The sequence below is a fragment of the Coregonus clupeaformis genome, chromosome 21 (genome assembly GCF_020615455.1).
Source record: "Coregonus clupeaformis isolate EN_2021a chromosome 21, ASM2061545v1, whole genome shotgun sequence".
NCBI classification, from domain to species: domain Eukaryota; kingdom Metazoa; phylum Chordata; class Actinopteri; order Salmoniformes; family Salmonidae; genus Coregonus; species Coregonus clupeaformis.
This window is the reverse complement of record NC_059212.1, coordinates 44119562-44134561: the sequence shown is the minus strand read 5'-3', so window position 1 is coordinate 44134561 and position 15000 is coordinate 44119562. Positions and strand designations below refer to the sequence as shown.

The 15000-nt window shown below is 42.2% G+C and overlaps 1 protein-coding gene across 1 annotated transcript in view; it reads left to right on the top strand.

Moving 5' to 3' along the window:
* st6galnac3 (ST6 (alpha-N-acetyl-neuraminyl-2,3-beta-galactosyl-1,3)-N-acetylgalactosaminide alpha-2,6-sialyltransferase 3) overlaps window positions 1–15000 on the top strand; it is a 125307-nt gene that overhangs the window by 34677 nt on the left and 75630 nt on the right. The window contains exon 2 of the mRNA XM_041842951.2: window positions 1–139. This exon is cut by the window's left edge and continues 44 nt beyond it. Within this exon, the coding sequence (XP_041698885.1) occupies window positions 1–139 (139 nt within the window). The remainder of the gene's footprint in view (window positions 140–15000) is intronic.

The following is a 15000-nucleotide window of genomic DNA, read 5'->3' as shown; positions in this document are numbered from 1 at the left end:
CTTTGTTGTGGTGGTCAACTACTCAGAGAAGCCATACCTCCTCCTGGAACCAGTCTTCAGCAGCCACTGGATGTTCTCCAGACAGACTCCCAAGGCCTTCAAACCTCATCCGGGATACATCAGCATCCCTAATCAGGAGGTGAGGAAAACACACACACATGAACATAGGAACAAGCACACAGACACTAATTCAAGTGTACACTGAGTATACAAAACATTAAGAACACCTGCTCTTTCCATGACATAGACTGGCCAGGTGAAAGTTATGATACCTTGTCCCAACAGAATTTCAATAGGCTTATAAGGAAGGGCATTTAACATGCATAGCATTTACACAAATGACTGATGATTGGCTGAGAGAAATTGATGATAAAAAGATTGGGGGGGCTGTTTTGTTAGACTTCAGTGCGGCTTTTGACATTATCGATCAGTCTGCTGCTGGTTTTACACCCCCTGCTATACTGTGGATAAATAGTTAGTTACCTGTCTAACAGAACACATTCCCCAGGGCAGCTGTCTAGGCCCCTTACTTTTTTCAATCTTTATTAACCTCTTAAGGATCTGACCCTTTTTTTTCAATTTTCGCCTAAAATGACATACCCAAATCTAACTGCCTGTAGCTGCTGCCTTGGCAGGAACTAATAGGGATCCATAATAAACCCCAGGAAGAGTAGATGCTGCCTTGGCAGGAACTAATGGGGATCCATAATAAACCCGAGTGGCGCAGTGGTCTAAGGCACTGCATCGCAGTGCTAGCTGTGCCACTAGAGATCCTGGTTCGAATCCAGGCTCTGTCGTAGCCGGCCGCGACCGGGAGACACATGGGGCGGCGCACAATTGGCCCAGCGTCGTCCAGGGTAGGGGAGGGAATGGCCGGCAGGGGATGTAGCTCAGTTGGTAGAGCATGGCGTTTGCAACGCCAGGGTTGTGGGTTCGATAAAATAATGTATGTGCTAACTGTAGGTCGCTCTGGATAAGAGCGTCTGCTAAATGACTAAAATGTAAAATGTAAATGTAAACCCCAGGAAGAGTAGCTGCTGCCTTGGCAGGAACTAATGGGGATCCATAATAAACCCCAGGAAGAGTAGCTGCTGCCTTGGCAGGAACTAATGGGGATCCATAATAAACCCCAGGAAGAGTAGCTGCTGCCTTGGCAGGAACTAATGGGGATCCATAATAAACCCCAGGAAGAGTAGCTGCTGCCTTGGCAGGAACTAATGGGGATCCATAATAAACCCCAGGAAGAGTAGCTGCTGCCTTGGCAGGAACTAATGGGGATCCATAATAAACCCCAGGAAGAGTAGCTGCTGCCTTGGCAGGAACTAATGGGGATCCATAATAAACCCCAGGAAGAGTAGCTGCTGCCTTGGCAGGAACTAATGGGGATCCATAATAAATACAAATACATAGATTGTGTATGTGTGCCATTCAGAGGGTGAATGGGCAAGACAAAATATTTAAGTGCCTTTGAATGGAGTATGGTAGTAGGTGCCAGGCGCACCATTTTGTGTCAAGAACTGCAATGCTGCTGGGTTTTTCAGGCTCAACAGTTTCCCGTGTGTGTCAAGAATGGTCCACCACCCAAAGGACATCCAGCCAACTTGACACAACTGTGGGAAGCATTGGAGTCAACATGGGCCAGCATCCCTGTGGAACGCTTTCGACACCTTGTAGAGTCCATGCCACAACGAATTGAGGCTGTTCTGAGGGCAAACGGGTGGAGGGGGGGGGTGCAACTCAATATTAGGAAGGTGTTCCTAATGTTTGGTACACTCAGTGACTTTGCCTTTGCCTTTGTATTTGAAAGAGAACAAAAGGTCTGACACACATATATTCACAATAGATTAAAGTGAGTTTTGATAGTAAATGTTAGTGAATAGGTCTTCCCTCTCTGTGCAATGACACCATTAACAGGCCGGAATTAACTTGCCATGAATTCAGGCCAAAGAGTTCAATCTTGGTTTCACCAGACCAGAGAATCATATTTCTCATGGTCTGAGAGTCCTTTAGGTCCTGCAGGCTGTCATGTGCCTTTTACTGAGGAGTGGCTTCCGTCTGGCCACTCTACCATAAAGGCCTTTGGTGGAGTGCTGCAGAGATGGTTGTCCTTCTGGAAGGTTCTTCCATCTCCACAGAAGAACTCTGGAGCTCTGTCAGAGTGACCATCGGGTTCTTGGTCACCTCCCTGACCAAGGCCCTTCTCCCCCGATTGCTCAGTTTGGCCGGGCGGACAAGTCTTGGTGGTTCCAAACTTCTTCCATTTAAGAATGATGGAGGCCACTGTGTTCTTGGGGACCTTCAATGCTGCAGACATTATTTGGTACCCTTCCCCAGATCTGTGCCTCGACACAATCCTGTCTCGGAGCTCTACGGACAATTCCTTCGACCTCATAGCCTGGTTTTTGCACTGACATGCACTGTCAACTGTGGGACCTTATATAGACAGGTGTGCCTTTCCAAATCATGTCCAATCAATTGAATTTACCACAGGTGGACTCCAATTAAGTTGTAGAAACATCTCAAGGATGATCAATGGAAACAGGATGCATCGGAGCTCAATTTCGAGTCTCATAGCAAAGGGTCTGAATACTTATGTAAATAAGATATTTCTGTTTTATTTTATAAATTTACTAAAATTTCTAAAAACCTGTTTTCGGTTTGTCATTATGGGGTATTGTGTGTAAATTGAGGAAAACAATTGATTTAATCCATTTTAGAATAAGGCTGTAATGTAACAAAATGTGGAAAAAGTCAAGGGGTCTGATTACTTTCCAAATGCGCTGTAAGTTACCGTAAGTTACCATAAGATAACATAATATACCGTACCACCCAATAGCACTGTCACCCGGCTATAGTCGCTGGAACAGATTTACGTAGATACCATCAATACCATCAATACCATCACTACCATCAATACCATCACTACCATCAATACCATCAATACCATTCAGTACCTCCCAGTAGATACCATCAATACCATTCATTACCTCCTAGTAGATACCATCAATACCATTCAGGACCTCCCAGTAGATACCATCACTACCATTCAGGATCTCCCAGTAGTACCTCCGAGTAGATACCGTCAATATCATTCAGTACCTCCGAGTAGATACCGTCAATATCATTCAATACCTCCCAGTAGATACCATCAATACCATTCAGTACCTCCCAGTAGATACCATCAATACCATTCAGGATCTCCCAGTAGATACCGTCAATACCATTCAGTACCTCCCAGTAGATACCATCAATATCATTCAGTACCTCCCAGTAGATACCATCAATATCATTCAGGACCTCCCATTAGATACCATCAATACCATTCAGGATCTCCCAGTAGATACCGTCAATACCATTCAGTACCTCCCAGTAGATACCATCAATATCATTCAGGACCTCCCAGTAGATACCATCAATACCATTCAGGATCTCCCAGTAGATACCATCAATACCATTCAGGATCTCCCAGTAGATACCATCAATACCATTCAGTACCTCCCAGTAGATACCATCAATACCATTCAGTACCTCCCAGTAGATACCATCAATACCATTCAGGATCTCCCAGTAGATACCATCAATACCATTCAGTACCTCCCAGTAGATACCATCAATACCATTCAGTACCTCCCAGTAGATACCATCAATACCATTCAGTACCTCCTAGTAGATACCATCAATACCATTCAGGATCTCCCAGTAGATACCATCAATATCATTCAGTACCTCCCAATAGATACCATCAATACCATTCAGGATCTCCCAGTAGATACCGTCAATATCATTCAGTACCTCCGAGTAGATACCGTCAATATCATTCAGTACCTCCGAGTAGATACCGTCAATATCATTCAGTACCTCCGAGTAGATACCGTCAATATCATTCAATACCTCCCAGTAGATACCATCAATACCATTCAGTAACTCCCAGTAGATACAATCACTACCATTCAGTACCTCCTAGTAGATACCATCAATACCATTCAGTACCTCCCAGTAGATACCGTCAATATCATTCAGTACCTCCGAGTAGATACCGTCAATATCATTCAATACCTCCCAGTAGATACCGTCAATATCATTCAATACCTCCCAGTAGATACCGTCAATATCATTCAATACCTCCCAGTAGATACCATCAATACCATTCAGTACCTCCCAGTAGATACCATCAATACCATTCAGTACCTCCCAGTAGATACCATCAATACCATTCAGTACCTCCCAGTAGATACCATCAATACCATTCAGTACCTCCCAGTAGATACCATCAATACCATTCAGTACCTCCCAATAGATACAGTGCCTTGCAAAAGTATTCATCCCCCTTGGCGTTTTTTCCTATTTTGTTGCATTACAACCTGTCATTTAAATTGATTTTTATTTGGATTTCATGTAATGGACATACACAAAATAGTCCAAATTGGTGAAGTGAAATGAAAAAAATAACTTGTTTCAATAAATTCTTAAAAATAAATAACGGAAAAGTGGTGCGTGCATATGTATTCACCCCCTTTGCTCTGAAGCCCCTAAATAAGATCTGGTGCAACCAATTGCCTTCAGAAGTCACATAATTAGTTAGATTGCACACAGGTGGACTTTATTTAAGTGTCACATGATCTGTCACATGATCTCAGTATACAGTGAGGGAAAAAAGTATTTGATCCCCTGCTGATTTTGTACGTTTGCCCACTGACAAAGAAATGATCAGTCTATCATTTTAATGGTAGGTTTATTTGAACAGTGAGAGACAGAATAACAACAAAAGAATCCAGAAAAAACACATGTCAAAAATGTTATACATTGATTTGCTTTTTAATGAGGGAAATAAGTATTTGACCCCCTCTCAATCAGAAAGATTTTTGGCTCCCAGGTGTCTTTTATACAGGTAACGAGCAGAGATTAGGAGCACACTCTTAAAGGGAGTGCTCCTAATCTCAGTTTGTTACCTGTATAAAAGACACCTGTCCACAGAAGCAATCAATCAATCAGAATCCAAACTCTCCACCATGGCCAAGACCAATGAGAGGAGGTAGAAACATTATGCTTTGGGGGTGTTTTTCTGCCAAGGGGACAGGACAACTTCACCGCATCAAAGGGACGATGGACGGGACCATGTACCGTCAAATCTTGGGTGAGAACCTCCTTCCCTCAGCCAGGGCATTGAAAATGGGTCTTGGATGGGTATTCCAGCATGACAATGACCCAAAACACACGGCCAAGGCAACAAAGGAGTGGCTCAAGAAGAAGCACATTAAGGTCCTGGAGTGGCCTAGCCAGTCTCCAGACCTTAATCCCATAGAAAATCTGTGGAGGGAGCTGAAGGTTTGAGTTGCCAAACGTCAGCCTTGAAACCTTAATGACTTGGAGAAGATCTGCAAAGAGGAGTGGGACAAAATCCCTCCTGAGATGTGTGCAAACCTGGTGGCCAACTACAAAAAACGTCTGACCTCTTTGATTGCCAACAAGGGTTTTGCCACCAAGTACTAAGTCATGTTTTGCAGAGGGGTCAAATACTTATTTCCCTCACTGTATATACACCTGTTCTGAAAGGCCCCAGAGTCTGCAACACCACTAAGCAAGGGGAACCACCAAGCAAGCGGCACAGAAGTACAGATCAGGGTTGGGTTATAAAAAAAATATCAGAAACTTTGAACATCCCACGGAGCAACATTAAATCCATTATTAACAAATATGGCACCACAACAAACCTGCCAAGAGAGGGCCGCCCACCAAAACTCATGGACCAGGCAAGGAGGGCATTAATCAGAAAGGCAACAAAGAGACCAAAGATAACCCTGAAGGAGCTGCAAAGCTCCACAGCGGAGATTGGAGTATCTGTCCATAGGACCACATTAAGCCGTACACTCCACAGAGCTGGGCTTTACGGAAGAGTGGCCAGAAAAAAGCCATTGCATAAAGACAAAAATAAGCAAACACGTTTGGTGTTCGCCAAAAGGCATGTGGGAGACTCTCCAAACATATGGAAGAAGGTACTCTGGTCATATGAGACTAAAATTGAGCTTTTTGGCCATCAAGGAAAACGCTATGTCTGGCGCAAACCCAACACCTCTCATCTCCCCGAGAACACCATCCCCACAGTGAAGCATGGTGGTGGCAGCATCATGCTGTGGGGGTGTTTTTCATCGGCAGGGACTGGGAAACTGGTCAGAATTGAAGGAATGATGGATGGCGGTAAATACAGGGAAATTCTTGAGGGAAACCTGTTTCAGTCTTCCAGAGATTTGAAACTGGGACGGAGGTTCACCTTCCAGCAGGACAATGACCCTAAGCATACTGCTAAAGAAACACTTGAGTGGTTTAAGGGGAAACATTTAAATGTCTTGGAATGGCCTAGTCAAAGACCAGACCTCAATCCAATTGAGAATCTGTGGTATGACTTAAAGATTGCTGTACACCATCGGAACCCATCCAATTTACTTGAGAGACTTGCAGCTGTAATTGCTGCAAAAGGTGGCTCTACAAAGTATTGACTTTGGGGAGTGAATAGTTATGCACGCTCAAGTTCAGTTTTTTTTCTTATTTCTTGTTTGTTTAACAATTTTAAAAAATCAAAGTGGTAGGCATGTAATTCACTAAGTCATTATTAGGCCTGGTGGATGAGGCCTGTAATTCACTAAGTCATTATTAGACCTGGTGGATGAGGCCTGTAATTCACTAAGTCATTATTAGACCTGGTGTATGAGACCTGTAATTCACTAAGTCATTATTAGACCTGGTGGATGAGGCCTGTAATTCACTAAGTCATTATTAGACCTGGTGGATGAGGCCTGTAATTCACTAAGTCATTATTAGACCTGGTGGATGACACCTGTAATTCACTAAGTCATTATTAGACCTGGTGGATGAGGCCTGTAATTCACTAAGTCATTATTAGACCTGGTGGATGAGGCCTGTAATTCACTAAGTCATTATTAGACCTGGTGGATGAGGACTGTAATTCACTAAGTCATTATTAGACCTGGTGGATGACACCTGTAATTCACTAAGTCATTATTATACCTGGTGGATGAGGCCTGTAATTCACTAAGTCATTATTAGACCTGGTGGATGAGGCCTGTAATTCACTAAGTCATTATTAGACCCGGTGTATGAGACCTGTAATTCACTAAGTCATTATTAGACCTGGTGGATGAGGCCTGTAATTCACTAAGTCATTATTAGACCTGGTGGATGAGGCCTGTAATTCACTAAGTCATTATTAGACCTGGTGGATGACACCTGTAATTCACTAAGTCATTATTAGACCTGGTGGATGAGGCCTGTAATTCACTAAGTCATTATTAGACCTGGTGGATGAGGCCTGTAATTCACTAAGTCATTATTAGACCTGGTGGATGAGGACTGTAATTCACTAAGTCATTATTAGACCTGGTGGATGACACCTGTAATTCACTAAGTCATTATTAGACCTGGTGGATGAGGCCTGTAATTCACTAAGTCATTATTAGACCTGGTGGATGAGGCCTGTAATTCACTAAGTCATTATTAGACCCGGTGGGGTCTGTAATTAGACCCGGTGGGGCCTGTAATTCACTAAGTCATTATTAGACCCGGTGGATGACACCTGTAATTCACTAAGTCATTATTAGACCTGGTGGATGACACCTGTAATTCACTAAGTCATTATTAGACCCGGTGGGGTCTGTAATTAGACCCGGTGGGGCCTGTAATTCACTAAGTCATTATTAGACCTGGTGGAAGACACCTGTAATTCACTAAGTCATTATTAGACCCGGTGGATGAGGCTTGTAATTCACTAAGTCATTATTAGACCTGGTGGATGACACCTGTAATTCACTAAGTCATTATTAGACCCGGTGGATGACGCCTGTAATTCACTAAGTCATTATTAGACCCGGTGGATGAGGCCTGTAATTCACTAAGTCATTATTAGACCTGGTGGATGAGGCCTGTAATTCACTAAGTCATTATTAGACCTGGTGGATGACACCTGTAATTCACTAAGTCATTATTAGACCTGGTGGATGAGGCCTGTAATTCACTAAGTCATTATTAGACCTGGTGGATGAGGCCTGTAATTCACTAAGTCATTATTAGACCTGGTGGATGAGGACTGTAATTCACTAAGTCATTATTAGACCTGGTGGATGACACCTGTAATTCACTAAGTCATTATTAGACCTGGTGGATGAGGCCTGTAATTCACTAAGTCATTATTAGACCTGGTGGATGAGGCCTGTAATTCACTAAGTCATTATTAGACCCGGTGGGGTCTGTAATTAGACCCGGTGGGGCCTGTAATTCACTAAGTCATTATTAGACCCGGTGGATGACACCTGTAATTCACTAAGTCATTATTAGACCTGGTGGATGACACCTGTAATTCACTAAGTCATTATTAGACCCGGTGGGGTCTGTAATTAGACCCGGTGGGGCCTGTAATTCACTAAGTCATTATTAGACCCGGTGGATGACGCCTGTAATTCACTAAGTCATTATTAGACCCGGTGGATGAGGCCTGTAATTCACTAAGTCATTATTAGACCCGGTGGGGTCTGTAATTAGACCCGGTGGGGCCTGTAATTCACTAAGTCATTATTAGACCCGGTGGATGACACCTGTAATTCACTAAGTCATTATTAGACCTGGTGGATTATGCCTGTAATTCACTAAGTCATTATTAGACCCGGTGGAAGACACCTGTAATTCACTAAGTCATTATTAGACCCGGTGGATGAGGCCTGTAATTCACTAAGTCATTATTAGACCTGGTGGATGACGCCCGTAATTCACTAAGTCATTATTAGACCTGGTGGAAGACACCTGTAATTCACTAAGTCATTATTAGACCTGGTGTATGAGACCTGTAATTCACTAAGTCATTATTAGACCTGGTGTATGAGGCCTGTAATTCACTAAGTCATTATTAGACCTGGTGGATGAGGCCTGTAATTCACTAAGTCATTATTAGACCTGGTGTATGAGACCTGTAATTCACTAAGTCATTATTAGACCTGGTGGATGAGGCCTGTAATTCACTAAGTCATTATTAGACCTGGTGGATGACGCCTGTAATTCACTAAGTCATTATTAGACCTGGTGGATGAGGCCTGTAATTCACTAAGTCATTATTAGACCTGGTGGATGAGGCCTGTAATTCACTAAGTCATTATTAGACCTGGTGGATGAGGCCTGTAATTCACTAAGTCATTATTAGACCTGGTGGATGAGGCCTGTAATTCACTAAGTCATTATTAGACCTGGTGTATGAGGCCTGTAATTCACTAAGTCATTATTAGACCTGGTGGATGAGGCCTGTAATTCACTAAGTCATTATTAGACCTGGTGTATGAGACCTGTAATTCACTAAGTCATTATTAGACCTGGTGTATGAGGCCTGTAATTCACTAAGTCATTATTAGACCTGGTGGATGAGGCCTGTAATTCACTAAGTCATTATTAGACCTGGTGTATGAGACCTGTAATTCACTAAGTCATTATTAGACCTGGTGGATGAGGCCTGTAATTCACTAAGTCATTATTAGACCTGGTGGATGAGGCCTGTAATTCACTAAGTCATTATTAGACCTGGTGGATGACACCTGTAATTCACTAAGTCATTATTAGACCTGGTGGATGAGGCCTGTAATTCACTAAGTCATTATTAGACCTGGTGGATGAGGACTGTAATTCACTAAGTCATTATTAGACCTGGTGGATGACACCTGTAATTCACTAAGTCATTATTAGACCTGGTGGATGAGGCCTGTAATTCACTAAGTCATTATTAGACCTGGTGGATGACACCTGTAATTCACTAAGTCATTATTAGACCTGGTGGATGAGGCCTGTAATTCACTAAGTCATTATTAGACCTGGTGGATGAGGCCTGTAATTCACTAAGTCATTATTAGACCTGGTGGATGAGGCCTGTAATTCACTAAGTCATTATTAGACCTGGTGGATGAGGCCTGTAATTCACTAAGTCATTATTAGACCTGGTGGATGAGGCCTGTAATTCACTAAGTCATTATTAGACCTGGTGTATGAGGCCTGTAATTCACTAAGTCATTATTAGACCTGGTGGATGAGGCCTGTAATTCACTAAGTCATTATTAGACCTGGTGTATGAGACCTGTAATTCACTAAGTCATTATTAGACCTGGTGTATGAGGCCTGTAATTCACTAAGTCATTATTAGACCTGGTGGATGAGGCCTGTAATTCACTAAGTCATTATTAGACCTGGTGTATGAGACCTGTAATTCACTAAGTCATTATTAGACCTGGTGGATGAGGCCTGTAATCCACTAAGTCATTATTAGACCTGGTGGATGAGGCCTGTAATTCACTAAGTCATTATTAGACCTGGTGGATGACACCTGTAATTCACTAAGTCATTATTAGACCTGGTGGATGAGGCCTGTAATTCACTAAGTCATTATTAGACCTGGTGGATGAGGACTGTAATTCACTAAGTCATTATTAGACCTGGTGGATGACACCTGTAATTCACTAAGTCATTATTAGACCTGGTGGATGAGGCCTGTAATTCACTAAGTCATTATTAGACCTGGTGGATGACACCTGTAATTCACTAAGTCATTATTAGACCTGGTGGATGAGGCCTGTAATTCACTAAGTCATTATTAGACCTGGTGGATGAGGCCTGTAATTCACTAAGTCATTATTAGACCTGGTGGATGAGGCCTGTAATTCACTAAGTCATTATTAGACCTGGTGGATGAGGCCTGTAATTCACTAAGTCATTATTAGACCTGGTGGATGAGGCCTGTAATTCACTAAGTCATTATTAGACCTGGTGGATGAGGACTGTAATTCACTAAGTCATTATTAGACCTGGTGGATGACACCTGTAATTCACTAAGTCATTATTAGACCTGGTGGATGAGGCCTGTAATTCACTAAGTCATTATTAGACCTGGTGGATGAGGCCTGTAATTCACTAAGTCATTATTAGACCCGGTGGGGTCTGTAATTAGACCCGGTGGGGCCTGTAATTCACTAAGTCATTATTAGACCCGGTGGATGACACCTGTAATTCACTAAGTCATTATTAGACCTGGTGGATGACACCTGTAATTCACTAAGTCATTATTAGACCCGGTGGGGTCTGTAATTAGACCCGGTGGGGCCTGTAATTCACTAAGTCATTATTAGACCTGGTGGAAGACACCTGTAATTCACTAAGTCATTATTAGACCCGGTGGATGAGGCTTGTAATTCACTAAGTCATTATTAGACCTGGTGGATGACACCTGTAATTCACTAAGTCATTATTAGACCCGGTGGATGACGCCTGTAATTCACTAAGTCATTATTAGACCCGGTGGATGACGCCTGTAATTCACTAAGTCATTATTAGACCCGGTGGATGAGGCCTGTAATTCACTAAGTCATTATTAGACCCGGTGGGGTCTGTAATTAGACCCGGTGGGGCCTGTAATTCACTAAGTCATTATTAGACCCGGTGGATGACACCTGTAATTCACTAAGTCATTATTAGACCTGGTGGATTATGCCTGTAATTCACTAAGTCATTATTAGACCCGGTGGAAGACACCTGTAATTCACTAAGTCATTATTAGACCCGGTGGATGAGGCCTGTAATTCACTAAGTCATTATTAGACCTGGTGGATGACGCCCGTAATTCACTAAGTCATTATTAGACCTGGTGGAAGACACCTGTAATTCACTAAGTCATTATTAGACCCGGTGGATGAGGCCTGTAATTCACTAAGTCATTATTAGACCTGGTGGATGACACCTGTAATTCACTAAGTCATTATTAGACCCGGTGGATGACACCTGTAATTCACTAAGTCATTATTAGACCCGGTGGATGACGCCTGTAATTCACTAAGTCATTATTAGACCTGGTGGATGAGGCCTGTAATTCACTAAGTCATTATTAGACCTGGTGGATGAGGCCTGTAATTCACTAAGTCATTATTAGACCTGGTGGATGAGGCCTGTAATTCACTAAGTCATTATTAGACCTGGTGGATGAGGCCTGTAATTCACTAAGTCATTATTAGACCTGGTGTATGAGGCCTGTAATTCACTAAGTCATTATTAGACCTGGTGGATGAGGCCTGTAATTCACTAAGTCATTATTAGACCTGGTGTATGAGACCTGTAATTCACTAAGTCATTATTAGACCTGGTGTATGAGGCCTGTAATTCACTAAGTCATTATTAGACCTGGTGGATGAGGCCTGTAATTCACTAAGTCATTATTAGACCTGGTGTATGAGACCTGTAATTCACTAAGTCATTATTAGACCTGGTGGATGAGGCCTGTAATTCACTAAGTCATTATTAGACCTGGTGGATGACGCCTGTAATTCACTAAGTCATTATTAGACCTGGTGGATGAGGCCTGTAATTCACTAAGTCATTATTAGACCTGGTGGATGAGGCCTGTAATTCACTAAGTCATTATTAGACCTGGTGGATGAGGCCTGTAATTCACTAAGTCATTATTAGACCTGGTGGATGAGGCCTGTAATTCACTAAGTCATTATTAGACCTGGTGTATGAGGCCTGTAATTCACTAAGTCATTATTAGACCTGATGGATGAGGCCTGTAATTCACTAAGTCATTATTAGACCTGGTGTATGAGACCTGTAATTCACTAAGTCATTATTAGACCTGGTGTATGAGGCCTGTAATTCACTAAGTCATTATTAGACCTGGTGGATGAGGCCTGTAATTCACTAAGTCATTATTAGACCTGGTGTATGAGACCTGTAATTCACTAAGTCATTATTAGACCTGGTGGATGAGGCCTGTAATTCACTAAGTCATTATTAGACCTGGTGGATGAGGCCTGTAATTCACTAAGTCATTATTAGACCTGGTGGATGACACCTGTAATTCACTAAGTCATTATTAGACCTGGTGGATGAGGCCTGTAATTCACTAAGTCATTATTAGACCTGGTGGATGAGGACTGTAATTCACTAAGTCATTATTAGACCTGGTGGATGACACCTGTAATTCACTAAGTCATTATTAGACCTGGTGGATGAGGCCTGTAATTCACTAAGTCATTATTAGACCTGGTGGATGACACCTGTAATTCACTAAGTCATTATTAGACCTGGTGGATGAGGCCTGTAATTCACTAAGTCATTATTAGACCTGGTGGATGAGGCCTGTAATTCACTAAGTCATTATTAGACCTGGTGGATGAGGCCTGTAATTCACTAAGTCATTATTAGACCTGGTGGATGAGGCCTGTAATTCACTAAGTCATTATTAGACCTGGTGGATGAGGCCTGTAATTCACTAAGTCATTATTAGACCTGGTGTATGAGGCCTGTAATTCACTAAGTCATTATTAGACCTGGTGGATGAGGCCTGTAATTCACTAAGTCATTATTAGACCTGGTGTATGAGACCTGTAATTCACTAAGTCATTATTAGACCTGGTGTATGAGGCCTGTAATTCACTAAGTCATTATTAGACCTGGTGGATGAGGCCTGTAATTCACTAAGTCATTATTAGACCTGGTGTATGAGACCTGTAATTCACTAAGTCATTATTAGACCTGGTGGATGAGGCCTGTAATCCACTAAGTCATTATTAGACCTGGTGGATGAGGCCTGTAATTCACTAAGTCATTATTAGACCTGGTGGATGACACCTGTAATTCACTAAGTCATTATTAGACCTGGTGGATGAGGCCTGTAATTCACTAAGTCATTATTAGACCTGGTGGATGAGGACTGTAATTCACTAAGTCATTATTAGACCTGGTGGATGACACCTGTAATTCACTAAGTCATTATTAGACCTGGTGGATGAGGCCTGTAATTCACTAAGTCATTATTAGACCTGGTGGATGACACCTGTAATTCACTAAGTCATTATTAGACCTGGTGGATGAGGCCTGTAATTCACTAAGTCATTATTAGACCTGGTGGATGAGGCCTGTAATTCACTAAGTCATTATTAGACCTGGTGGATGAGGCCTGTAATTCACTAAGTCATTATTAGACCTGGTGGATGAGGCCTGTAATTCACTAAGTCATTATTAGACCTGGTGGATGAGGCCTGTAATTCACTAAGTCATTATTAGACCTGGTGTATGAGGCCTGTAATTCACTAAGTCATTATTAGACCTGGTGGATGAGGCCTGTAATTCACTAAGTCATTATTAGACCTGGTGTATGAGACCTGTAATTCACTAAGTCATTATTAGACCTGGTGGATGAGGCCTGTAATTCACTAAGTCATTATTAGACCTGGTGGATGAGGCCTGTAATTCACTAAGTCATTATTAGACCTGGTGGATGACACCTGTAATTCACTAAGTCATTATTAGACCTGGTGGATGAGGCCTGTAATTCACTAAGTCATTATTAGACCTGGTGGATGAGGACTGTAATTCACTAAGTCATTATTAGACCTGGTGGATGACACCTGTAATTCACTAAGTCATTATTAGACCTGGTGGATGAGGCCTGTAATTCACTAAGTCATTATTAGACCTGGTGGATGAGGCCTGTAATTCACTAAGTCATTATTAGACCTGGTGGATGAGGACTGTAATTCACTAAGTCATTATTAGACCTGGTGGATGACACCTGTAATTCACTAAGTCATTATTAGACCTGGTGGATGAGGCCTGTAATTCACTAAGTCATTATTAGACCTGGTGGATGAGGCCTGTAATTCACTAAGTCATTATTAGACCCGGTGTATGAGACCTGTAATTCACTAAGTCATTATTAGACCTGGTGGATGAGGCCTGTAATTCACTAAGTCATTATTAGACCTGGTGGATGAGGCCTGTAATTCACTAAGTCATTGTTAGACCTGGTGGATGACACCTGTAATTCACTAAGTCATTATTAGACCTGGTGGATGAGGCCTGTAATTCACTAAGTCATTATTAGACCTGGTGGAAGACACCTGTAATTCACTAAGTCATTATTAGACCCGGTGGATGAGGCCTGTAATTCACTAAGTCATTATTAGACCT